The sequence below is a fragment of the Lytechinus variegatus genome, chromosome 2, assembly GCF_018143015.1.
Source record: "Lytechinus variegatus isolate NC3 chromosome 2, Lvar_3.0, whole genome shotgun sequence".
Classification (NCBI taxonomy): domain Eukaryota; kingdom Metazoa; phylum Echinodermata; class Echinoidea; order Temnopleuroida; family Toxopneustidae; genus Lytechinus; species Lytechinus variegatus.
Genome location: NC_054741.1, coordinates 23,920,056 through 23,945,880, shown reverse-complemented (window position 1 = coordinate 23,945,880; position 25,825 = coordinate 23,920,056). Strand labels below are relative to the sequence as shown.

Genomic DNA, 25,825 nt, shown 5'->3' with positions numbered 1-25,825 from the left:
ATGATATACGCATGCTCTCATATTATTATGCGCATCGAGATCTTGGCTGCACACACCCCTCATCCCCCGATGGAATATCATCTGAGCCTGGGGGAGTTGCTTCATTATCAGTAAGCAGATTATATCGTGCATGAGTAATGAGATGCGACGTATTCGCTCTATATGCATGCGTAGACGTCTTTGCCCGGCGCAACATCGTCAACGCCGGATTGTAAACTTCTCAGTGAGGCGCTCGAATGCGCATTGTACTTGACTCGAGTCTTGGCGGGAAGATACATGCAAAGATTTGTGCTCTCGCAGATAAACATTACCACGTAACAGACACAGCGTGCAAGGCATCTCCCGAAGGAGTACACACGAACGAAGGAGTTGCACAATGGACCAGCGCGTGGAAGGTGATTCACGTCTTATATTCGCATCGTCTGTCCCATTCGCCAATGTAGTCGATGTCGATGAATACCATACGCGATAATCGACGATGTCACTCATCCATCCATGTCAGTATAATAGATGATGAAACAAAACTCCGATAAGATTCCGATGTATGGAACCTTGAATTTAGGAATCCACAGAAGACCGCGCTCATGCTTCGCTGTCCAATATTCAATCAGTTAAGAACCCTTGAAAGGGCAGATTTATCTTCATAAAATATTCAAAGCAAGACAGCCCACAAGGTAGGCGGAACTCATCCCTAACAGCATTTCTGCGTTCGATGGTGTGTTGGGTGCCTAGACTCGTTTTCTTTGATTTATGGTTTATTACCAACACTGAACGAGTACTACTAGAAGAAAGTCAAGTACACTTACATGGAAGTTTAACCGGATTTTCCCGAATTTAAGGGTATATAAATTATTATTCTCATAAGTACTTGGTATGAATAGTTTCTTCTTATGGCCATTATTCGTGTTCATTTTTGTGCACATTGTCTAAATAATGCCTCCACAGAGTGTGTTGTGTGAGGGTGTATCGTTTTTCGACATGATGGAAGCCATCTCTTAAGTACTGTATCTTCGGAGGAATACTTTATGTATATTGTCAATCCGAAAACATCTGAGATGTCGATTTAAATAATTACGAGAACTTAAATTGAAAAAAATTGTGATACTCCGTTTATATTTCATTACACTGGCAGTGGTCGTCAACTGTAGATAAACAAATTCAGGCCAGATATTGAACGGGTATAGTAACATCATTTTTATTTGTTTTACCTCACTGAACTCGAAGATGCCATGAAGAGGGAGGAAGTCAACTTGAAATAACAAGGAGCGTTTTTAAAACATTTATGTTCTATTAATGATCGACGTTTACCAACAGAATGGCTCGTTGGACGTGGAAAACCTTAACATTGGTAACTTTTGTGTGTATCGTTATAAAAGTGGGTTACAGTGGGTTGAAACTTGACCGAACAGATGCGTCAAAGAGAGATTCTAGACACTCGACTCTCGTATCTTACGAACACAAGACGCCTTATACCTCCAAAGCGCGAATGAATTCGACTACGACGTCGTCCGGTGGTCGACGGTGTCAGAGGCTGTGGGAGAAAGGGACTTCAGAATGGTTTGATAAGAGGTTTAATGCATCACTGCTCCCTGTCTGGATGAAGGAGAACGCGAAGCTGTCGGAGGAGATTAAGAAATGGTGGCTGGTAAGATTTTTAATTTGTTTAAAAAGTAAAGAAAGCAACAACAACAAACAATGAATTAATGAATACAGAGTGATGAAACTAAAGTTAAAGGAGAGACGAACTAGAAATGAAAAAGTCATTTTGAAATTGATGATCACCAGCTACAGACCTGCAAAAGAGGCAATATAATTGCAGGTCCCCTGCGGAATGGTTTTGAAGGGTTGTGTGCGTGAGGGGGCGGGGGGGGGGGGGGTGAGTCCGGTTCCGGGACCCCGGTCTGTAATGATAATTATGTGCGTACTAATATATAGAGAGAAATGGGTATATTTCAGAATGGCTAATGGTTAGTAGTATTGATTTCTAAATAGAAAAGTGTAATTGTACGTTTTTCATCCATTCACTGACATATTCCTGGAGTCTATCTGTTACAAAATTACACAAGATTTATAAACGAATCGCAGAGTAGGAGTAAACTGGATGAAAAACGCTACAAAATCCTGTATCCTAGTAGTCAAATCTGTATTGAGATGACCGGTTCCACATGTCACATCATGTCATCATATACCAGGTAAAAGACCCCCCCCCCCATCAAAATGAAAATATTCGTGCATTTTTTTGTTTTTATTTTGGGAGGGCTTTTTTATTTTAAAAAGATTGGTTGAAAATTGTAGGATAGTCATGTTTGCTTGGAGCTTTTTAATCTTCGATCACGAAATTCGTTAGTCACAATAAACCAGCCATGCAACTGCGATTGGCTGTATCTTTATCCATTAAACTTTCGGACATTTGCCCAACTTTCAGAATATTTACAGATCCGTTCGGTAATTTCCTCGTCAATCATGACAATGACTATGATCAAGTTGTTTTGCCCTCATCTTCAGAGTTTAGAATATGAAAACTGTTAACTCACACCAGCTTAGCCATAAACACTTCCTGCATTGTTCTAAGAACATCTAACATATCTTAGCCGACAGGCAGGCGCGGGGATTTTTTGTATCTTGACAATTTTGTAGAAAGAAATATCCAGCTATAGTATTTAGAATTAAATTTGCCCAACTTTGTGACTACAGTAACACTATCGTAATTTGGCAAAAAAAGGATTGGGCTCTGTTAAGGGCAAAATATTATACATGTAGTTAATATCAATTTTTTAAATATATTATATATTTCTTAACTAGAAAAATATTTAAAAATATGTCAATACTCACGTCTACATTCTATTAATAAATTTGTATGTTACAATTTGATATCTACTTTCATTTTTTAAATGTATTTTATGATTTGGCCCTCTTTCCCACTATCATGTCCTTCCTATCTACCCCATCCACTACGACCTCAAGGTTAACACTACTGGCAAACCCAGGGGGAGGGGGGCAAAGCCGGCCCGTCCCCCCTCCCCCTTTGAGAGGCACAATCAAAATTGTAATGTAAAAATGCCGTTTAAGCAGAAGTGTGCCCCCCCCCTTTGAAAGCAAAAAAGAAAGTTCTTTACCCTTTTTTTGGTCTTGTCATTTTTTTTTTCGTGGACGAAATGTCCTTATTTTTTGGTTGAAAGGCTTTTTTTTGGCTTGTCATATTTGTCATAGAACTTTTGGAGGTCATTCCCCACCCCAAGCCCCCATTTATACACCATGCATGGGATGATAGCAATAATTATAATTATCATTTAAGTAATTTACTTTCTTAGTGTAGCAAAACATAATTGTCTTTAATATATTGAGGCAAGATTTGCTAAGCTTTTATTTGTGAGAATGAAATTAATCGCGCATGAATGAGTACAAAAAAAGCAATGTATTTGTCATTCCATAGTACTATGCTGTGCGTAGTGGATAGTGCATGCTCGGAGCTGGGGAGGGGGTCGCTACCTCCTAAACCCCCTATTTACGTCCATGATACTGAGCATTACTTAATTATAAGTAACCGAAACCATATAAAGAATAATCTGCCTACTGATTAGTGGTCTAAACAGCTGGATTGATGCGCATTCACAGACAAAGAAAATGAATATGATGTGGGACTCGGCAAACGGTAATTATAGAACTGCAATGGAAACAAAATCCAAGCGATAAATTTTTTTTGTACTCTGTTCTGAAATTACATTTTCTTGGTAATTTCAGTTAAATCCGATAAAAACAAGAATATGTCATTATCAATTATAAATCAAATATAAAAGCAGTTATGAAGAATTATGAGAGGTTATGCCCATATGATAATAATAAAAGCACAAGTGATTGAATGCTGTGAACGTTTGATACACTCCAAAAGGAGGTTTACCCAATATTGGGTAAAATGGGAACATGCGTGTTGGTTGGGTAAAAAGATACCAAATATATTTGGTAGCATTAGTTTAACGACTTACTGAATATCTTCAATGCGACTGGGTGTGTTTCTACTTGGCAAATGATTCCATAAGGTAGAACCAGAAAAATGAAATTGTTTTTCCAAATTGGTGTTATTTTTGTCAAGATTCACATTTCGCCTTTTCGCTCAATTTCTCGTATTGTAAGGATGGTCTATGAATTAAAAATAATCAATAACACTTTGCGGCAACCGATCATTAATTAAATCGTGCGTAAATACTCCTTGGTATTGTTTGAAAATATCGAAAATATTTAGATCATAAAACAAAGGAGCTGAGTGCAAGGTTGAATTATAACTGTTCTTTTTTAAAGTAATAATGTAAAATGTATAGGGTTCAGGGTTGTTTTTGCACGTCCCACCCCAAACTTCCAGGCCATATTTTATAATTATGTGGTAAAATAAATGAGTTGTATAACATAAGATTCTCTTTGTTACATAATTCCAAAATCTATAAAGGATTCAAATTTTTTGCTCAGCACATTGCATACAATGTCAACCTGTTTCTTCCATGTAAGGAGTTTGTCGATAGATATATTACCCAGAAATAATGTTGATGTTAAATATGTACACGATGTTCTTGGTACGCGGAATAACGATGTTCCTGGTAGAAATACGAAACCAAAAACTTGAGTAACTATCAAGTAATAGTTGAATAGTTGAGTAACTATCAAGTAATCGAAACATACGGAAATGGATGCATCATGTTAAAGGGGGAAGTTAACCCTGACAATAAATGGGTGTTGATAACAGCAGAAAAACTATAGAAAATGTATTGATGATTATTGATGAAAATCCATCAAAAAAGTTAATAATGAATATGTAAACTTTCGATTTTGTGATGTCGCATACGAACAGCTGATCATAAGGAAAATATATATTCATTCTATTGAATGAATTATTGATGCAGGGGCAGATCCAGTATTTTCTAAAAGGGAGGGGTCACATTTTTCCAAGGAAAAATTTGACAAGCAAAATAAAAAAAAGGTCTTCACTTTCTGTTTTAACGGCATCTTTACATTTTCAAATTACATTGTTGTGTCTCTCAAGGGGGAGGGGGCGCACGGGCCGGCTGTACCACCCCCCCCCCGAATCCACCAGTGATTGATGGAATTTATATTACATATATTACGTCACAATGTGAAAACTCGAGAAATATATTTTTGATTGTTTTTTAATCAAACCTTCACCATATTATTTTCTCTAATTTTTCTTCGTTTATTAAACCTAACTCATTTAGAGAACTTCCCCTTTAACAAAAAGAAAAGATAGAGGAATATGAATGTAGAGCCAATACATTGCAATCCTGAAAGGCTTTGTTTTTTCATAGCTTTTGAAAGAAATTCCAGCTCTAGTCGAATATCGATGAAATAAAAAAGCGGAAGGAGCACATCATGGCTTACGGGGGAGGGGGTTCCAAATAAGCAACAACAAAAAAATACTCTTAAAATCAAAATCTAATTTTGTGACACATTTGAACATTATATCCAAAAATTCATTTCACTGTCCACGTACCATTCTTTTCTTTCATTTCACGTCCCCTTTCTCCTTTTTCCTAGGTCATTGAAATTCCGGGGGGGGGGGATCAAACGCCCCCATTAGACAAAGTGTTACAGGAATTTCTGAAGTAGACTTTAAAACATTTTATGGGCCCTGTATCTTCCGCCATTATTTGTAGAACGCATTGAATATTGTTAAATGTATGCTCTCTCGCATCCAATTGGTGATCTTTGTACAAGGGAGGTATTTGATAGGGGCAAAGTCACCAATAAAGGGCGTCTTTTATCTTCTCAACGAAAAACAAAGAGATATCAATATCCTCATCATCATAAAGCGACACAAAAGCTAGAGCACATCCGTTCGATTCTCTCAATTATTATTTTTTTGCCCTTTTAGATAAATCTTTTATTCTTTTAAACATACGCACTCGTTATACCGATGAAATCTATTGCATTTTCTTGACAATTTCAATCATCTGAAAAATTCCAAGGGGCTATCGCGTCCTGCGTATCTCCATGTGTCGCCCACCCTCCGTCTAATATCTAGTAATTACCAGTATGCGGCTTCATCCTATAGCCTTTAATGATCATTATCGGGGTCAATATACAAGTTCAAAGATATACATGTACATATATATATATATATATATAGTAAGAAAATACTCGCTCGATTCGCTTGCTCGATTCACTTTCTCATTCACTCTCTGTAAACAGAATTCGACTTGAAATTTACTTATTTAGAAGTGATAGAAATACATTCAAATCTATTTACACGTGATTTTGTACCAAAATTTGTATGCACGGATTGTAATACCGCCAAACTCTGGAAGTAGAATTTACACTTTAAATATTCTTGTATGCTTTGGCGATGTTTGTAACAGGATTTACGGGTAAACGGCAGTATGTATCAAAATAAATGTGATGGTTATTTTTTATCGAACATTGATCTGATCTCAACTTCCTCAAAACTCCTCCAAGTTTTATAATCCAGATGTCAGGAAAACTATAGCAGGCAACTGTTAGTAACCCATTTGGGAAACATGACCATAAGCGAACAAGTCAAATGAAATTCACTTTTAAAATGATTTCATGGACCATCCTGTTACATACATTTTCCCGCTTGGAGCAATTCAGGGGGTATTACATGCATAGTTTTGTCATTGATTTTTCACTGACAAATATTATAAGCTACTACTACTAATCATTGTACCTCATTGGCTAAGGGCAAAAAAGTCAGTGAAAAATCGTTGACAAAACGGTTAATGAAAGTGTTCTCTTTACATGACTAAGATGGGCTAAGATGGGCGGGGGCGGTGATGCTGCCCTAAATTTTCCCAAGAGTGTTATTTTAGGGTTTTAAGATTGTGCACAGTCATGACAGGTAGACGATTTCTGCAATTTGTTATACTAATGATTATTTATCAGGGGCCGTTTCATAATGCTGTTCGTAAGTATAAGAGCGACTTTAAGATCGACTGGTGATCATTTCTTACGCGCTAAACCATCGCCAATACATCTACCATTTACAACGAGAATGGATCACCAGTCGCTCTTAACTTACGAACAGCTTTATGACACACCCACCAGATATTATTTGAATTTAAACTATATATGTTTTTAAATTGAAACAATATGTTCGATTTCTGATACTTATGGCTTAAAAGTTAAACATTGCGGTTTAGAGTTTTCAAACTATACTCTCTTGAAACCGAAAATGAAGAACAACCGGATTCGAAGTTCTACTAAACCAGATTTTTATGAAATGTATGCATGTATGCTTGACACTGTGTAGGCTTCATCGTGTTGTAGGTCCATGGTTTCTTCATGGAGTTGTCATTGAACTTCCTTTAATATCTGACCGATATGATTTCATAGTATACAAAGTAGCATAGACCCAGACCTTCCGGGGGAGGGGTACCCTATATCGGCCTGTGAACAGGATATTAAAAAAGGTCAAGTCCACCCCAGTAAAAAGTTGATTTGAATAAATAGAGAAAATGCAAACAAACATAATGCTGTAAATTTCATCAAAATCGGATGTAAAATAAAAAAGTTATGGCATTTTGAAGTTTTGCTTATTTTTCACAAAACAGTAATATGCACAACTCGGTGACATGTTAATTGGTCAGTCGATGATGTCCATCACTCACTATTTCTTTTGTTTTTTATTGTTTGAATTATACAATATTTCATTTTTTACATATTTGACAATAAAGGACCACCTTGACTGAAACATATAGTATTAAACAATGCCAATTCCACATGTTCAGGGAGGAATTAATCATTGTTTCCCTTGACAATAATAGAGAAAATTAGAATATTTTATATTTCACATAATAAAATACTAAAGAAATAGTGAGTGGATGACGTCATCAGTCTCCTCATTTGCATACCGACCAGGATGTGCATGTAACTAAAATCAATTTGTGAAATTAAGCCAAACTTTGAAATATCATTACTTTCTTATTTTACATCCAATTTTGATTAAATTTTCAGTGTTATGTTTGTTGGATTTTTCTTGTTGAATTTTGTTTGGTTGGACTTGTTCTTTAAGTTGCAGGCCTACATGGTGTGTTGGGGTTTGGTGTCAAACGCCCACACAATTAGTAAATCAGATTTTGCATTAACGTTGTAAACCAAAAATATCATTTTCAGATTGCTGTAATTTGGATGTATATATATTGCGAGCGAGTGAGCAAAGCAAAAACATAAAACAACGAACAAAACAATTGGCGGAACGGTGATTATTATCCTAGAATGAGATAAAAATAAGAATATTTTTTATTTTGATTAGGGTCCTGCTGTGAGAAAAAGACAGCAGGGAGGCTAGTCAATGAAATAGAAAAATACAATAAGATATGTCGGGATCAACGAAAATTATATGTTAACAAACAAGTAATTCCATTCGATTAAATTCTTCATTGTAAATGATAGATAATACATGAAAAACGTATTGGTCACAAATTAATGATTAGAAAAGTCATAATACAACATAATACACATACAAAAATGCTGAATTATTAAAATACTCTATAGGACGCTGCTTAGTTTTTAAATTTAGAATTAATTGCAATATAAAACTAGATAAAGATGAGGAAATGAAGTGTTCAAAGAAGACAATTTATAAATTGAAATGATTGAGTAATATAAGTGATATTATAGTAATATAATCATAATATCCCTTATTAATATTGAAAATATTTTGATAAGTGCAAAGGACACTGATATCCACACTCATTTGATTGGTTCATACGTTCCGCTTTGGTTGCCGATTTGGTTTTGCAATATTATGATTGTCGTTGAAATGTTATGGGCTTAGGGGTCCAGCTATTCCCTATAACAGGGGTTCTCAAACTTTTTCCTTGAAGGGCCAGATGAGACTCCAAGTAAACCTGAAAGGGCCAGGGTGAAGTGGATACGTAGACAAAAATGTGCGCGAAGCGCAAAGACCCTTGCGATCGGGGTCCTAGATGCTCTCTTGCGCAATCTGGCCCTTACTTTGGGAGCATATAATCTACAATTTTTTTCATATGAACGCAGGCAAAATTAGAAAATGTTTCAAAATACAGCGAGAGTCAATATTAATGATAACAAAATTGTAGTACTTTGTTAAAAGGAATCTAGATTGTACCCATACATACCTGGTATTGGGGAGACAGATAATGTCTTGAAGTATCAATATTTTTTGTAGTTAAAGTAGTCAAATATAGGACACGTGACAGTCTGTCAGCAACAAGTTGCTTGAACCTTGGCACAAAACGTGTGATTGCCATCAGACGAAGACACTGGTGCAAATGTTCACTGGTCAAGCAGGGGCCGTTGAAGCGGCCATGTACAAAAAACATGTACAATAACGTAAAAATGACCATATTTTGTGATATTTTGCATTGCCAGCCCCCCCCCCCCACTTTAAAAAACTGTTCCACGGCCCCTGTCAAGGTACTTCGGTATGAGTTAGTTCTTTGAAATGTTCATTGCGGAAAATAAACTTTCGCACCTGTATGTATAGATCCAAACATGGCGAGAACAACGCTGCCTAAGAAAGTAGATCGTACATACAGAAAAGACTCCACTAAACTTTGTTTAAACTTTGTCTGCACGGATACAAAATGTAATGTTTCATATTGTGACTTAAAAGTGTTTGAAAAATAAACCAGCAGAGAGTCTCGCGGGCCGGATTGAGAAGCTCCGCGGGCCGTAGTTTGAGAACCCCTGCCCTATATAACAAATGGGGAAATATAATGATAGTAATAATAATAATAGCTGGATTTATCAAGCGCCTTTTGCCTGAGGATACACCAGACGCTACTCCTATTACCCGCGGGTTTTATCTGCGCTACCTATTGTATAGGCGCCCAAGCGTTCGAGGATTTTTTTCCCTTCGGGTACCCATTCACCTCCCGTGTTGAGTGCAGCACAATGTGGGTAAATTCCTTGTAGAAGGAAAGGACGTCGTAAACATCCCCGTGGCCCTGGGAAGCGGGGTTTCTTTGGTGTGAAGGTGTCGTGGCCGAGTAGGCGCCGACTAGAAATTTGAAAGTCTGGGGTTCGATCCCCGGCCGGGGCACTTATGCCTGTGAGCAAGGAATTTATTTGACGGTGATCTTTTGTCTTGCATTCAAATAAATGGAAATGCATTTTTTTTGGAACGAGGTGTGGACTTGTTTTTTTAGAAAAAATCAGAAACTGAATAATTATATTATAGTATAAATAGAAGGCATTACAAGTAACTATGTGTGATTGTAGGTCTGTGATTTATTATGAATATGATTGCTAATCCTGTCCATTCTAATCATAATAATAATAATAATAATAATAATATGCAAATTTTTATACAGCGCTTAATACAAATGTTTCTAAGCGCTGCATACTATTACCCCGGCTTAAGCACGGCTACCCTGATCGGGCGCATCGAGCATTCAAGAAATCATTAATCATTAATATGTTGTGTAGATTGTAATTCATCACGATCATTATGGTTTCGCTGTCAGTTTTTTTTTTTGGAGGGGGCTCAATACGGCGTATTGCCTAAAATTAATAAGAAGCGAGCAAAAATTTTTCCATTTTCATTACAAAAATCCAAGTTTGTAATAGATTTTGACATGATATTCAGAAAATAGTATCATATTTCCCTTTCCTTTTCTTTCCTTTTGCTCTTTTTTATATGACAGTGAAGCCCCCCCCCCCCATCTGTCCGCCAGTGGTTGTAAACAAGATTAAATGATGAATGTCCCCTATTGTCATGGTTAGGATGTAGGCCTATTACTTGTACGCGTGATCTACTCTCCCTTCCTGCTCCATTCCGCTTTATTTCTATTGCTCGAGAGAGAAATCCAGGCTAATAATTATGATTTGAACAGATAAAAAAAATCAGACGAACAAAACACTGGAAATTTCATCAAAATCAGACAAGAAATACAACGAAGTTATGACATTTTCAAGATTTGCATCATTTCGGTGAAACAGTAAGTTCTCTGCGTTTCTTGATGAATATTCAATGAGCAAACGATAAATTAATTTCGCCACTTGTTGTATTTTATTATGAAAATGTGCTATATTTAAATGTTGTCCTCCAAGAACTAAAAAACTTGGATTTACAAATGATTTAGAGCATTGGATATTCATTGCTGCAACTTATTTCATTATAATATATATATATATATATATATATATATATATATATAGACATATATCACACATTATGATTTCAAGTAATGACAAGAAATAGGAACGTGGGGATGTTACATCATTAGCCCAACTAATGAATATCATAATCACGTGCATACTAACCTAATTAATTTTTATCAGATTTTGATCAAATTTTTAGCATTTGGCTTGGTCAATTTTACTCTGCTATTTATTTGCTTACTCTCTCTTCCTTATTGCAAGATCTATTTCACATGAATCCAAGGTTGAGATCACAATTTAATCTGTCTCCATTATCGCATTCATTCTTTAATCACATGCACACATTCATTCTCGAATTGTACTCGTCTAAACAAGATTTGTAATTTATTTTTGTTTCACCATTTAATCTGCAATCAAACACTCTCACCATGCAATAAAAAACACGGGTAATATATTTATTTCCTTGTTACGGACACGACATGTGGTCTGCTGGGCAAACCCTTCACTCGAGTAAAGGTTCTGAATTGCAGCCTACTCATGCCTTGTGTATTGAAGGCCCACTCGCTAGTCTTGCGTGGAGACACACTTGTTGATCAAAATTCCAATCAGGGTCTGTGCTTGCAGACTAGACACGACACATGAAATGTGGACTTGTTGGAAAAGAATAATGAAAATTATATTAGTTCCACGTCACAGTGGTATATAAATTATATTTTGTGTAGTTCATCGGTGTTATATTATTCATGGTGTGCGTGTGTGACTAGACCGGTTTGGTTGATCAAGAGAACGATCACGTGGTCCATTTTATCCATTATCATAAAACTGTAAATAGGTGCAAAGTCAGAAATAGTCACGAAATTCAACATATATATTCAACATCGTTTTTTTAAAGCTTTTTGTCGGATACCCACTAATTAAATTTGTACGTGTTTTAAAGATTGAAATCATCATGCATTGTATTCAGCATACAACTAGTCTTGCTTCCATGGCCGAACATAGCGGAGGGGGGGGGGGGGTAGGGGGGAGTTGCCCCCGCCCAGACTTTGAAAACCTTTACATTTTTTTACTGAAAATTTTCACAAAATTCACCAAAATGTAGGCACAAAATCCTTCAATTTCACTTTAAAAAATGCGAAAGCACCCCGATGACAAGCTGGGTCTCTTCGCTTCCTTACGTTTTAATAAAAAAAAATAACGTACAAATTTTACGCATTCTGCTCCCCCAGGAAAAAAAAAATGCGTACGGCCGTGCTTGCTTCTTCACAACCGTCAGTGTTTTCAATTACACTATTCTCCATGTTAAAACCCTAATAGATTTGAGATTCCTCGATCATCTGAAAATACACATTCTCCGCTCCGGGGGATGTTTCTTTTCCATGTTTTCGTGGACGCAGTGATTGAGCGAAATTGATCGGTATATTTGTAATGCAGGCGTACATCAAATCGATCTCTGCGTAAATCTAAGGACCTGAGGTGTGTATAGCTGGTCCACTTGACAAATATTAGTACTAAGTATTATCAGTGTTTATCACGTCGAATGCCTAAAATCCTCAAATCACTGAACTTTGTATCCATTACTCCTGATAATATAGGAAGGCGTTTCGTCCATTAACCTAGCTATTTCACCAATGTTAAGAGGAGGAGGTGTAGGATGAGGTGGGTTGAGCCGGTTTGACCAATCAATGCAAGCATCAGTGTTGAAAAATGTATCGCGAAACTTATAATGAGGGCCCGACTGAGCAGAAAGGAGTTATCATCATTAAACCACAAGTGGGACTGAGTCGAAGGGGGGAGGGCAGGGGACTGAACATGCTAGTTAACATAAAACCCCACACAATCAGATTGTATGACATTTTTAAAACAATTTTATTGGAAAAGGTGTGTGTATGGGGGGGGGGGGGCTGCAACCCTCCACCCCTCCCCCGGTTCTGCGCGGCCCCTGCATATCTTTTTGTCACGGAGCTCTTTCGTCATGACTTGAACACAATGGTATTTTACATGTTATTCCACAAACATTTTAATTGGGAACGCCTCCATAAAGGGTACGCCTCCGTGTAAAGTGTTATTAGATTCACATAGTGTCATTAGAACATTAAAGTTGTGGATCGATGGGAGATTAAAAGACAAGACAACTCTTATGAGTTAGGGGAATGTTTGAAAAGAACAAAAAAAGCCTAACTATTGATGAAATGTGAGTGTGCACTGATTAGGAGGAGGAGAGAGAATTTCACTCCCGTATACATTCGTAATTCCGAAGCTTAATTATTCCGAAGGTTCCGAAGGTTCGTTTATCAGAAAACGAAATGACGTTCGTTGTTCATTTCGTTTTCGGACAAACGAACCTTCGGAATTACGAACCTCATTTCGTTTTCGGACTAACGAACCTTCGGAATTACGACTCTTATTTCCTTTTCGGATTAACGAACCTTCGGAATTACGAAGTGTTACCCCACCTCCCGACATATCACACATTGACCTCCCGACCCAGATCATCTAAAAATCAACTGCTACCCTTTAAGGACAAGTCCGCCCCAACCAAAAGTTGATTTTAATAAAAAGAGAAAAATCCAACAAGCATAACACTGAAAATTTAATCAAAATCGGATGTTTGAGAAGGTTATGACATTTTAAAGTTTTGCTTAATTTCACAAAAGAGTTATTTGCACATCCTGGTCGGTGTGCAAAAGAGGAGACTGATGACGTCATCCACTCACTATTTCTGTTGTATTTTATTATATGAATTATGAATATTCTAATTTTCTCATCATTGTCAAGTGAAACAACGATTACTTCCTCTCTGAACATGTGGAATTAGCATTGTTTATTCAGTCAAGTTGGTCCTTATAGTCAAATCTGCAAAAAATGAAATATTTTATAATTCAATTAATAAACAAGAGAAATAGTGAGTGATGGACATCATCGACTGACTCATTTGCATGTCACTGAGTTATGCATATCACTGTTTTGTTAAAAATAAGCGAAACTTTAAAATGCCAAAACTTTCTTATTTTACATCCGATTTTGATGAAATTTTCAGCGAAATGCTAGTTTGATTTTTCTCTTTTTTATTCAGATCCACATTTTTCTGGGGTGGACTTGACCTTTAAAGCCAGGGTTACACCAAAGCCGAATTCTCCCGAATAAATTCGAACCGATTCTAGCCGGCTTCGGCCCTATTCGGATGGTTTCGGTGGATTCGAATATTCCCGAATCTTTCCTGAATTTTCTCGCATCCGTGGAGGGAGAACCGAGTACTCCCGAAACAACCCGAATACGTTTATTCGGATGGATTCGCAGCTAATTCGGTTCCATTGACAGTCATACCAGCCAAACCGACCGATGGTATGACATTGATAATAACGTTACAGCTTCGGTCGGCCAGTAATCGGTTCCGCCGTTATGAAAGATAACATTGATAAGGTCGAGTCAGATTTGGTTCTCTGTGTGTTTGTGCGGGGTTGTGCTGCTGAAGACACCAAACCCGTGCACATCCGAGTCCATTTCAAAGGGATGGTCCGGGCTGCAAATATGTATATCTGAATAAATAGAGTAAAATTCGCAGAGCAAAATGCTGAAAATATCATCAAAATCGGATTACAAATAACGAAGTTATTGAATTTTAAAGTTTATCAATATTTTGTGAAAACAGTTATATGCACATCGTCATGAATATTCATTAGGTGGGCTGATGATGTCACATCACCACTTTCATTTTTCTTAATATGTTATTACATGAAATCATAAATGTTTCATTTTTTCATACATGTGTAAATGATGTGTCTCCATTATGATGAAATAAGTTGCGGCAATAAATAACTAATGCACTTAATCATTTGTCAATCCAATTGTTTTAGTTCTTGGTAGAATTTTTTTTTAATAAACCAAATTTCATATGATAAAATACAAAAGAACGATTGGCATCATCAGCCCACCTTATGAATATTCATAAAAACATGTCTAGAACTGTTTCACCGGAATAATGCAAATGTTTAAAATTAAATAACTCCGTTATTTGTTATCCGAGTTTGATCCAATTTTCAGCATGTTGCTTTGTGAATTTTACTCTATTTAATGAGATATGAATATCTTCAGCCTGGACAATCCCTCTAAACAGTTAAAGCGTCATATTTGACGGAAAAGGTCATCACCAGCCCCCACAGCCTAATTTGGGTTGGGGTTGTCAGGATACCCCTTTAGATTTTTAAACTCATCACGCAAACATAAGTCAAAATCAGACAAGTGGCAGCGATATTGACCATGAATTCATGTATAATGCTTGCACATAGATTCCGCAAACAAAGTTTGACTGCATTAAAATAATGGATCTTATCATAAAACGGCACGACCTGATGGTTTGTGTGTTATTTTGACTGTTTGAAAGGCTATAATTATTCCGAGTCCACAAATTTTACTATAAGAAATCATAACTAAGGCTCAGAGATTCCATGAAAAATAAACTTGGAAATTATTTGATCCATCATTGTACAAAATCGAATAACAATTACGTTTGTTCAATATTAACGCTTGAAAATGAAGTTTTAAGTGTTCCATCATCAGATCATTGGCCTGATATTTGCTCTTAACAGGGATTTGTAATTGTTAGTGAGACCCCTGCTCTAAATAAAGCACGAAACTGGCAGCCATGATGAAGAAACATTCATCCTTACTCGGTTTACATCATTACTGAATAAATAAAAAACTGGTTTGAATACATATAGTATCTTATAATTATTGATGTTATCATCATCACTTTACGACTCAGATGCACTGTACAAGAGAATAAGACCAGATTAAAACTCTTAAATTAAGAACACTTATTGATATCGGGTTTTTTGATTCATGATAGCGGTATATTGACCATGGTTGTTTGCTAATTGGTATAGGCTGATAAAGTTATAGGCTTATCTTTTCTGTATGGGATCAAAATTATTTACAATATCGAACAAGGCTTATTTACTTCTCAAATATAATTATGACGTCAAGGAAAGGAAATTACTACCCTAATTTCATTTTTTAATGTTTTTTTGTCATTCGATTTTCATGAAACATTGAGTGTTTGCTCATTGTATTTTGCACTGTTGATTCAGCTAAACACAATTACTGTGGCTGAACTTGGCCTTTAATGACCCCATATAGCAAACCTGCTTAATCGTTTATCATTAAGTTGTCAGTGTTGTATTAAAGGGAGAGGTCACATGATTATGAGAGATCGTGTGATGACAAGGAGCGTACAACTTTCCACCCCTACTTAAACCCTACTAAAGAAAAGGGAAAATATTATATTTGAGTAATTTCAATATTTCATCCAAATATTAATTGTGCGTTCCTAGAAAAAAATTGTGTTTCACGAAAATGAGGTCTGGGAGCCGTTTCATAAAGCTGTTTGTAAGTTATGACCGAGTTAAAGAACGACTGGTGATCCTTCCTTGTAGTAAATGATGATCACCATAATCATCGGTGATATATTATTTAGCGCATGAGAAAGGTTCATCAGTCGTTGCAGCTTTATGAAACCCCCACCTGATAATGCGAATTGATTCATTATTTACTATTAACATGTAAGCCATAATCTGGGATCTTGCCAAAAAAGTTTGGTATCGTTTAGAACAAGAACATTGTCGTTTTGCTGTTGTTCCGATCCTATATATGCTGTGAGCTGAAAATGTGTCTTTAACATGCTAACCATGCTAATGAGGTATAATTAGGTCTATAGTGTTCAAAATAATACCAAGAGCTCGGTCGTTGTGGCTGACGGTCAACGAGCAGAAAAGATCATCTGGAAATATCTCGACGATGATGATCATGATGGTATCGAACAACTGACATTAATATGGACCACGGTCCCGAAACACAAAGGTTAGCGATTGATCGTACGCTTGATTTTCACGATTGATTGTACATTGTAGTCAATGGAATCAATCGTAGAAAATGTTCTACGATCATTGCTAAGCTTTGTGTTACGGGCCCCAGGTTTAACGTGTCACTAACAATCAACGCTCGTTATTTTTCCTGAAAATTTCACTTTTCACATGTCTCAATCATATTTGCCACTAGCGTGTACATCTTTTCAATTATTCACGGGGCTGAGCATTATAAACACTAGCTATATCAATGAATAACCCATTTTGGACACAGGTATTGTTGGCCTTTTCCAGTTCTCACCCGCCTTATTGTTGATGACAGAAGCGGATCTAGAGGGGGTGAGGTGGGGGTTACAACCCCCCCAAAAAAAATCCGGGACCATTTTTTTAAATCTTATCTTTTTTTAAACTTGTAATTTTATTTTATTCTATTTCTATGTATTTATTATTATTATTATTGTTGTTATTATTTCTTTTTAGGCTTACAGTGCTTATTCCAAGGTCCCCAATTCTTTGTATCTGTGTTGTTAACTGGCCTTACATTGCAGGAAAATGCAACTTAATTTTACAAATTTTCATGGGGGTTAATTTGGCAACGACCTCTATACCAAAAATAGTGGTGTTTTAGATGCAAGAAAACGCCATTTTCACACACAGATTTTCAAAAAATTTCCCTACTGTGGGAGGGGGGACACCCCCTCCCACACCCTCCCCCTTGCTCGCTCCGCTCGCTTGGACTCGGTTGCTACGCTCCCTCGCATACCACCCCAATCCCCCCTTTATAAAAAGCTGGATCCACCCCTGGATGATGTTGCATGTCAAGCTCTTTGGAATAATCTAAAAATTAAAATGAATAATATGTAAGGTTTTTCAAGTCTTGGTGTGCAAAGGGGTGCGTTTTGTTAATGATATATTTGGAACAGATGAAAAATATGATTTTCAATGCAAATACAATCAACCGCGTAGCCAGGATTTCATTTTGGAGGGGGCGGTAAATGCACGCGAAGTGTGCCAACACTTACAGAGCGCGCGAAGCGCGCTTCCTAGGGGGTGGGTGCAGGAGGGGGATTTTCCCCACCCGCGCGAAGCGCGAAGCTTTTGGTATTTCATAAATTAAAATGAAAAGGAGTCATCTCTCTTGTCTCTAGTACCTATATCAGCTCCAATTCAGTTGACGATTTTGAACCTTGTTTTCAAAAGTGATTGTGAACGCAAAAAAGGAATACAATGGAGGAAATTAAAATACTAATAACCCCGCGCAAAGCGCGGAAGCTAAACCGTTTATCTATTTTTTTCCATGGAAAGGGTCTCAAGAAAAGGGTATTCTCAAAGATATATTGAATACTTTTCTTGGAAAGATCAGAATTGATTACAAACAGTTAAGCGACAGTGCATATCTTTAACTCGCAAAACAGAGGAGAAGAAATTTATTTGTCAGGAGGAAGATATTCCTTCCTGCGCAGAGCAATGAAACTCTGAAATTTTTAAGGGCGGACGTTTCATCAAATGCAGGTATCTTGTACCCTATCGGCTCTAATTCAATTTATTTTCTAAGATTATTGAACTTCATTACAAGGAAAATAGTGCGCAAAAGTTGAAACTTCTGTGATTTATTGAAATTATATAAGAAAGGATGCCTAATTTCTTTGACTTATCCTGAAGCGCTTCATTTTGAATCAAAGAAGTGTCATTCAAAATTTCAAACTGAGGGCACAAAACAGGACAGGAGGTGAATGTACGGGGAAATGACATGAAATTTAATAGAATTTGATTTTGACAATTTTACATAGAGGTTTTTATATACAGTGCGTATCAAAAAAAGTTTACACTTTGAAAAAATCCTGTAAAATTATACATTTGTAATATCCTGAAGATTGTTCCACATTTTAACATTGGTACAGGTCCATTAAAGCAAATGACGATATAAATGTCGAAAAATATTTCCGCTTGAGTGAGCACCATTTACTTTTGAAAAGTTAGTGAAAAATGATTTGCGCAGAACTTTGAAATAGTTATGTGAATAAAGGTAGACCTAAATCATGAAGAACACGTGGAATTTAGCTAGTAAAACCGATTTTATGATATCTTTTATCTTTTTTAACTTGTTTCCTTGCCCAAAACACTTCGAAGAGTGCATTTCGCCCCACCCCACTCCCCCACACATCGAGGCCATTGTGACGATATTTGCTTTACATTGAGCTGTGATTTGCATGGAAAGGCTTAAGCTTGATTTTCATTTTGTTAATCATTGCTAAGCTTGGCAAAAGTGTGGAGAAACAAGTATTAAATGAAGAATGAAATGTAAACCAACTTTCAATGATAAAAACTGAGTAAAGAAATGCTGGAGTGTGTGATATAAACTTTGGTTCAGATTCAGTTATGTCCTCAAATCCAGCTGGCACAAATAGGGAAAAGGTTGTGCTTATTAAGTGTTGAAATTTCAATTAGGGTGGCAAAATTGTCACAAAATGCTTGAATTTATCCGTTTTATTCCAATTGACTAAAAGTGCAAGGAAAATGTATGATAAATCTTTCGTAGTGTAAGTTTGATTTCGTCCTTTCCCCTTGACACAGCATGAAAACGAGCATTTCTGCGCAAATAGATTTCTGCGAGCTTTACAGAAATGGACAGTGCTCACTCAAGTGTAACATTCTGACAAAACTTTTACTTTCATTGGATAGATGAGACCCAAACCCAAGATTATATGTGAAAAAATTACCCGCATGTTGTATATTTTTTAATTCCCAGGGCTTTTTCAAAGTGTAAACTTTTTTTTGATACGCACTGTATATACCTTTCTTTATTCAATTGCTGATGTAAACATAAGGTGGTTTCAGTTCAAAATAGTGAATAGAATTATGAAAGATGCTTTGTAATGATTTGAAATTTGTTATAACAATAAAGAAACTATTATGCATATTTTTTTATTCTTGTGCCCACACAAACGAAATATGATCACAACTCGAACTTTGGATTTCTCGTAATAATTTACATATCAAAACTTCAAACCAGAATAAACCATTCGGATTTTATGGAAACAATAATGGTGCTATAAATTATATTTTGATAATCGTCAGAAAAGAAATTTTTGCAGCTAAACGCAAACACTGTTCCCCGGTTTTCGACCAGATTTTGTCTGAAATAAGATCTTATTATGGTAAGAAAAAAATATATATGCAACAAATCTGAAAGAAAATAAATTCATAAAAAGGTGGACAGCTTTTACATTTACAACTTTTACTCTCTCATATACCATTCTCTGTATAATATACATATAGTACTTGTATGGATTATTTTTCCTTTGCACTTTGGTTTCTACAACTTTCATGACAATTTCATGGAATATTGTACATATTTGAATTTTATGTCATGTACTGTGTTAATCATTCTATTATGTACTGTTGAAAAATATGTATTATCTTGATTTTCAATAAAGGAACCCTGTGAAAGGGTTAAAAAATTAAGAAAAAAAAATCGTTATTTAAAAGGGGGGTTGGCTCTGAGTTGAAAAACTTCCGGCCCTGCGCTCTTAACATGAGTCGACACTCAATCAATACTGTACAGCAAAAAAATATTTACCGAAATCGCAGCAAACACTCGCGTGAATTTATGCCGAGAAAACAACTGTGTAATCGTTTTCGATTCTTTATTCGATTTACTTGTATAATATTAACCCAGGTGCCTATGATAATAAATCAATTATGGTATTACTAGCACCTGGAGTGAGTGTGCATAGGCGTGTGTGTGAGGGTGTGTGTGTGTGTATGTGTGGGGGGGGGGGGGTAAACTGCGACTCCAAGTTGGTGTTAACAGAATAATGAAAAAAATATACGATAAGTAGGTGCTGGGTTAATGCATTGGTTTTCTGTTTCTGTTTATGGTAATTCCCGTAGGAACTCGGCAGGACAGCATTTTTGCTGGAAAACGCCAAGCTGGTATATAACCAATTACCTAGGGAACATTTCTTACGTCTAGGTTAATCAGTCATATTGGCTGACCTTATACAGACGACAGATATTACTCTGGAGCCTTTTTATCAAAGTAGAGACAATGGCAGAGTAGGGATTCGAACTCACAGCCTTGCGATTATGAGTCCAACGCTCTAACCACTGGACCACACGACCCGTGGTTTTCAATATTTAAACAGATAGTTTTTGTTCTCTTTTCGTTCTGATGACGATTAAGGGTTGATTTTGTGTTTTCTTATCCTTTTGCTAACGATGATATAGTTCATCCCCTAAACATGGCATTCCCTCTTTGGGATGATCTCGTAAGGTTAGAGTTAGGGTAAGAAATGACTAAGAAAATATTTTATATCTTGCAACCACCAGTCGTTGAGAATGTTTAGCTTATAAATTGGCCAAGTTATACCTAATGTCAAAACCAACATTGATTTGGATCATTACAAAAAGAAAAAAAGAAGGAAAATGTACTCCCACGAATTGTTATTTTGTCAATATTTGTCATCACAGTACGGTATACGCATATAAGATTTTATAGATATGCACATTTTTAATCTGATCAGCTGGATTTGTTACCTGTCCAATATAAACCTGCCTCTACAACTTACAAGAGAATGCAGGCGAAGCGACCCAGGAATTAAGTCCAGTTTAATTTCCTTATCAAAATGGGTCTACGTCATATTTTTTTACGATGATATACATTGTAGCATGGTATTTGGTTTCATTTGAAGTACGTAATTAATTTTTTTTCAGGGATTGATATTTGCAGGGGAGGGGGTAATGAATAGCCTATGTTTCTAATTAAATGAGAAAGAGGGAGCTCATGGGTTGCATGTCTTTTGATCACTTCAGACATTATAACGTCTGTGTGACGTCCATTAATCGGAATTAGCTGCTCCTCGCCAGTGCATGGTATAGGGTCTATCATGAAACAAAAGAACCAACACTGCGCCAGGGGGAAAGGGATGAAATGTCCCTCCCGAATTTCGATGGCATTGGCTCCGTTTGTTTAGCAGATAAGAATATTGGGGGGATGGGTTACCGTTTTGAAGGTGTTTGTGCCTTCTTGCCTTCTAGATTTACCACTAATGCTCGCATATTTCATTCTACTTTAGAAACCATATTTGTATCCGATTGGACTTCCCCTCCATGCAATGAAAATTATAATATTACAGGAAACAGAATATATTAGTTGGAGGTGAAAAGATATTTGATCTTTGAAGAAAATGACGCTCCTGCACACACACACTGTAAAGACTGTGGTGTTAAAACTGACACCAGTTGGTGTTAATAGAGGACCACACCCTGAGGTGTTAAAACTGCACCCTAGAGATTTAACATAACACCAAAGAGTGTAAATATAACAACCAAAGGTGTTGAACTAACACCGCCAATTTAACACCGGTGTAAAACAACTGGTGTGGTCCTCTATGTAGACCGGTCAACACCACAGTTATTGCTGTGCACATATTCATTTATATGTAATGAATGTATGCAGATGTTGATCTGGGTGCCTAATCAGCAAGTGCGATCGCCTTTGACGCCCCTCAATCATGTCAATCTTGCAATAATTCTTGACAGACTTCGAGACTACCCCGCCCTCGTTTAAGATACCTTATTCTTCTGATTCGACTCCAGCCCACCCCTTCCCTCATATAAAGAGAGATCTTCAACGTTATGTTTTCTGATGAATTTGATGAAAATCAAATTTCATTGAGAATTAGTCTCGTTCCCAAATTCTCTTTAAGAAAGAATGAACACATAGCCGACTAGATCTACTTTATCTGCAAGAGTTCAATCCCTTTTCATATTCAATTAAGCCCTTCGTTATCTGTTTTTAAAAGGAAATAAATAATATTTTCATTGTCGAATTCTAGACTTTTTGCTGGCTCTCTCTCTCTTCATCCCATCCGACTAATGTGTGTGTGTGTGTGTATGTGTGTGAGGGTGCGTGGGTGGGTGGGGGGGGGGGGGGGTAATCCATTTTATGGTTATGGGTTGGCCTAATGCAAGGTATCTTTTGTATCTTCCTTTTCTGCCATTTCCTTTCTCATTTTCTTCAATTCATTTCATTATGTATTTTTATTTGATCTCTTTAGGAGAAATAAATGTGACTTGAAATATGGGTTAAATGTGAATCAATTGAAGCACTATGTCCTCCAAGCCGCCACTTGCCATTGCTGATGAGGCATAATACACCTTTCATGAGTATGAAAATTTGTTTTTTTTTGGTGCACACAATTCTCAAGCCTGTTAATGTAAAAAGACCCGACGAGTCCAAATAGTAAAATAAATCAAAGCTGAACATACGGTTGAAACGAATCACATAACAAAAAATAGATTAAAAAATCTTTCTCGTAAAATGACAAGGTTAGTTAGCCCTCTCATCAGCAATAGTCGATATCTCTGTTTGTCTAATTGGAAGGACTCTTGCGCCAATATTCACGAGTGTCAATATTTGTACCACATCGCGACCAACGCAGCATCATACACAATGAGTCGTACCAATTTGCTCTGATTCATGAATATTGGTACAAATAATTGACAGCCGTCTGTTAATTCATGACGAAAAATCCTCGAGAAGGCGTGATTGTGAATATCGGTTTTCGTGACCGTTCAAGAGCGATATCGCAAATTAAAGCTGAATATGTTTTGTTGGTTTTCTTTCGGTGCCTTTGGAGTATGAGCAAATTCTTTTACAATTATTTCATTTTTTCGCTCATTCTTATTCTGTGTGTATACAGTGGCCCGTATTCTGAAGTTTAACTTAAACTCAGGTTTAAAGTTATGGTTTAAGTATGGGAAGCCAAAAGTATCAAAATTGTTATTAAGTTGTATGTTTCTTATGCTCTTTCCTGATTCATCGATGGTGAAGACAATCATCTGTTTATACTTCCTACATAATTATGAATGATTTGAGAGCCAAATGAGCTGAAGTATGATATCTGTACTTTTAGTGATTATGTTACAATTGGCTGTCCATACTTAAACCACAACTTCAAACCTGAGTTTAAGTTAAACCCGACTTCAGAATACGGGCCAGTATGTCCGCGTAATTGCTCTGAATTTACATGGCCCAAAACAAGTACCCGGGTTTTGCTGACTGGGTTACACTATAAAAAATATTGGGTAAAAATGCTCCATGAGGGTAATTATATTGTGTCCAACCAACATTCGGCATTTCTTTAGGGCATTTTGATTCATCCAGCGTGATGAAAATTGTGCACATTCTAAAGTAATTGCTGCTTATCTTTTTTACCTTACTGGACAATATGCTTCCCGCATTGGATAAAATACTGGCCCAAATTGGTTAGACAGATAATTACCCTCGTGATCTGGTTAAAATTTTACGCAATGTTTTCTTTTACAGTGTACCCTTACAAATATCTGAAATGAATAAAAAACAATTCCATGAATTCTAAGTTCATGCACATGGGGAAAAATGGGAAAGTAGGTCGATTGTGTTTAGATAAGGAAAGCCGTTTTTTAGACTTGATAACTTTTTATTTTTTATTTTTTTTATTTATGTTTTTATTGATAAATCATCAACATACAAATCATTTACATCAAATTACATCAAGATAAATCAAAATGGAACTTACAATATCATGCTGAAAATGAGAAATCTTTCTTTAATAGGAAGGATTTGTGTAATTAAAGATCTTGTGCTTCCACAGTGGATCTATTTATTTTCAGTCATTTGTATTAAAATACCTCGCTCCTTTTTTAACCAGGACGCGAAATTATTTTCACCCGGTGGCATAATGGGCCCCCCAAAAAAAATGAGAGAGAGAGCATGGGGTCGCGAGTGAGCGAAAATTTTCAACTTGATAAAAGTCAAATCTAACTTTGTAATATATTTTGACAAAAGTCAAGGAATGAAAATTAGAAATCATTATTTCACCCTTTTCACCTATTTTAGTTTCTTTTTCTTGGTTGTGGAAAATTGTGTTATCTCTGAGGGGATGGGATAAGTATCCACACACCCTCCCATCTATTCACCAATGACCCATTCTCCCATTTTCGTGTGCCTACTCCGAGTATGTGAATGATGAAATTCCGCATTTGTGAACGATTAGGGCCGAGTCAGAATATTTTGTTAACCATGCATCTTTTTTTGTTGTTGCAATATTGATAGAGATAATGACAATCATACGAGGCGATCCCCGGTGATGGGGGTTTTGTTTTTCCAATAATTTCATTTCTGAATGTTCTGTTTCTCGGTTCTGTTTATGGTAATTCCCATAGGAACCCGGTAGGGCAGTTTTTGCTGGTAAACGCCAAGCTGGTATATAACACAGGAAAAATGTTACTTTTTATTACATTTTTAAGTTAATCAGGCGTAGTACCTGTACTCGTCAGATCTCTCGGGTCTTTTTATCAAAGTGGAAACAGTGGCAGAGCTGGGATTTGAACTCATAACCTTATGGTCATGAGTCCAATGCTCTAACCACCAGACCATAGCTACACGACCCGATGTGCGTTTCATAAAGATGACACCCTTTTCTATATTTCTTTTCATTCTAGCGTTTACAAAGTCACGTGGACAAGGATTACCTCGGCGCCCTCGACAAGGCATTCAAGGTTATCCCCAACCCCGAAAGGTTTCTGAAACGCAACAGATCACGATGCCTCCGTTGTGCCGTGGTCGGGAACTCAGGCAATCTGAAAAACAGCAGCTACGGGACCCTCATCGACACGCACGATGCAGTCGTAAGGTTGGTCAAAATTTCCATTACAATAACAGATCATGCCATGCTGAGATAACGGTTCTGCCAGTTCTATAATTAGTACACTGTTTTCGAGCAAAAAAAAGCCGTTTTGAAACATGTTTGTAGTCTGTGAGAACATGTAAGAATAAGACTGTTTTCAAACGATTTTTTTGTTATATG

The 25,825-nt window shown here is 36.6% G+C and overlaps 1 protein-coding gene across 1 annotated transcript in view; it reads left to right on the top strand.

Moving 5' to 3' along the window:
• Positions 1–622: 622 nt before the first annotated feature.
• Positions 623–25,825, top strand: part of LOC121407638 (CMP-N-acetylneuraminate-beta-galactosamide-alpha-2,3-sialyltransferase 2-like) — a 35,405-nt gene continuing 10,202 nt past the window's right edge. The window contains exons 1-2 of the mRNA XM_041598808.1: positions 623–1,645; positions 25,461–25,651. Coding sequence (XP_041454742.1) covers positions 1,316–1,645; positions 25,461–25,651 — 521 coding nt within the window. The 5' untranslated portion in view covers positions 623–1,315. The remainder of the gene's footprint in view (positions 1,646–25,460; positions 25,652–25,825) is intronic.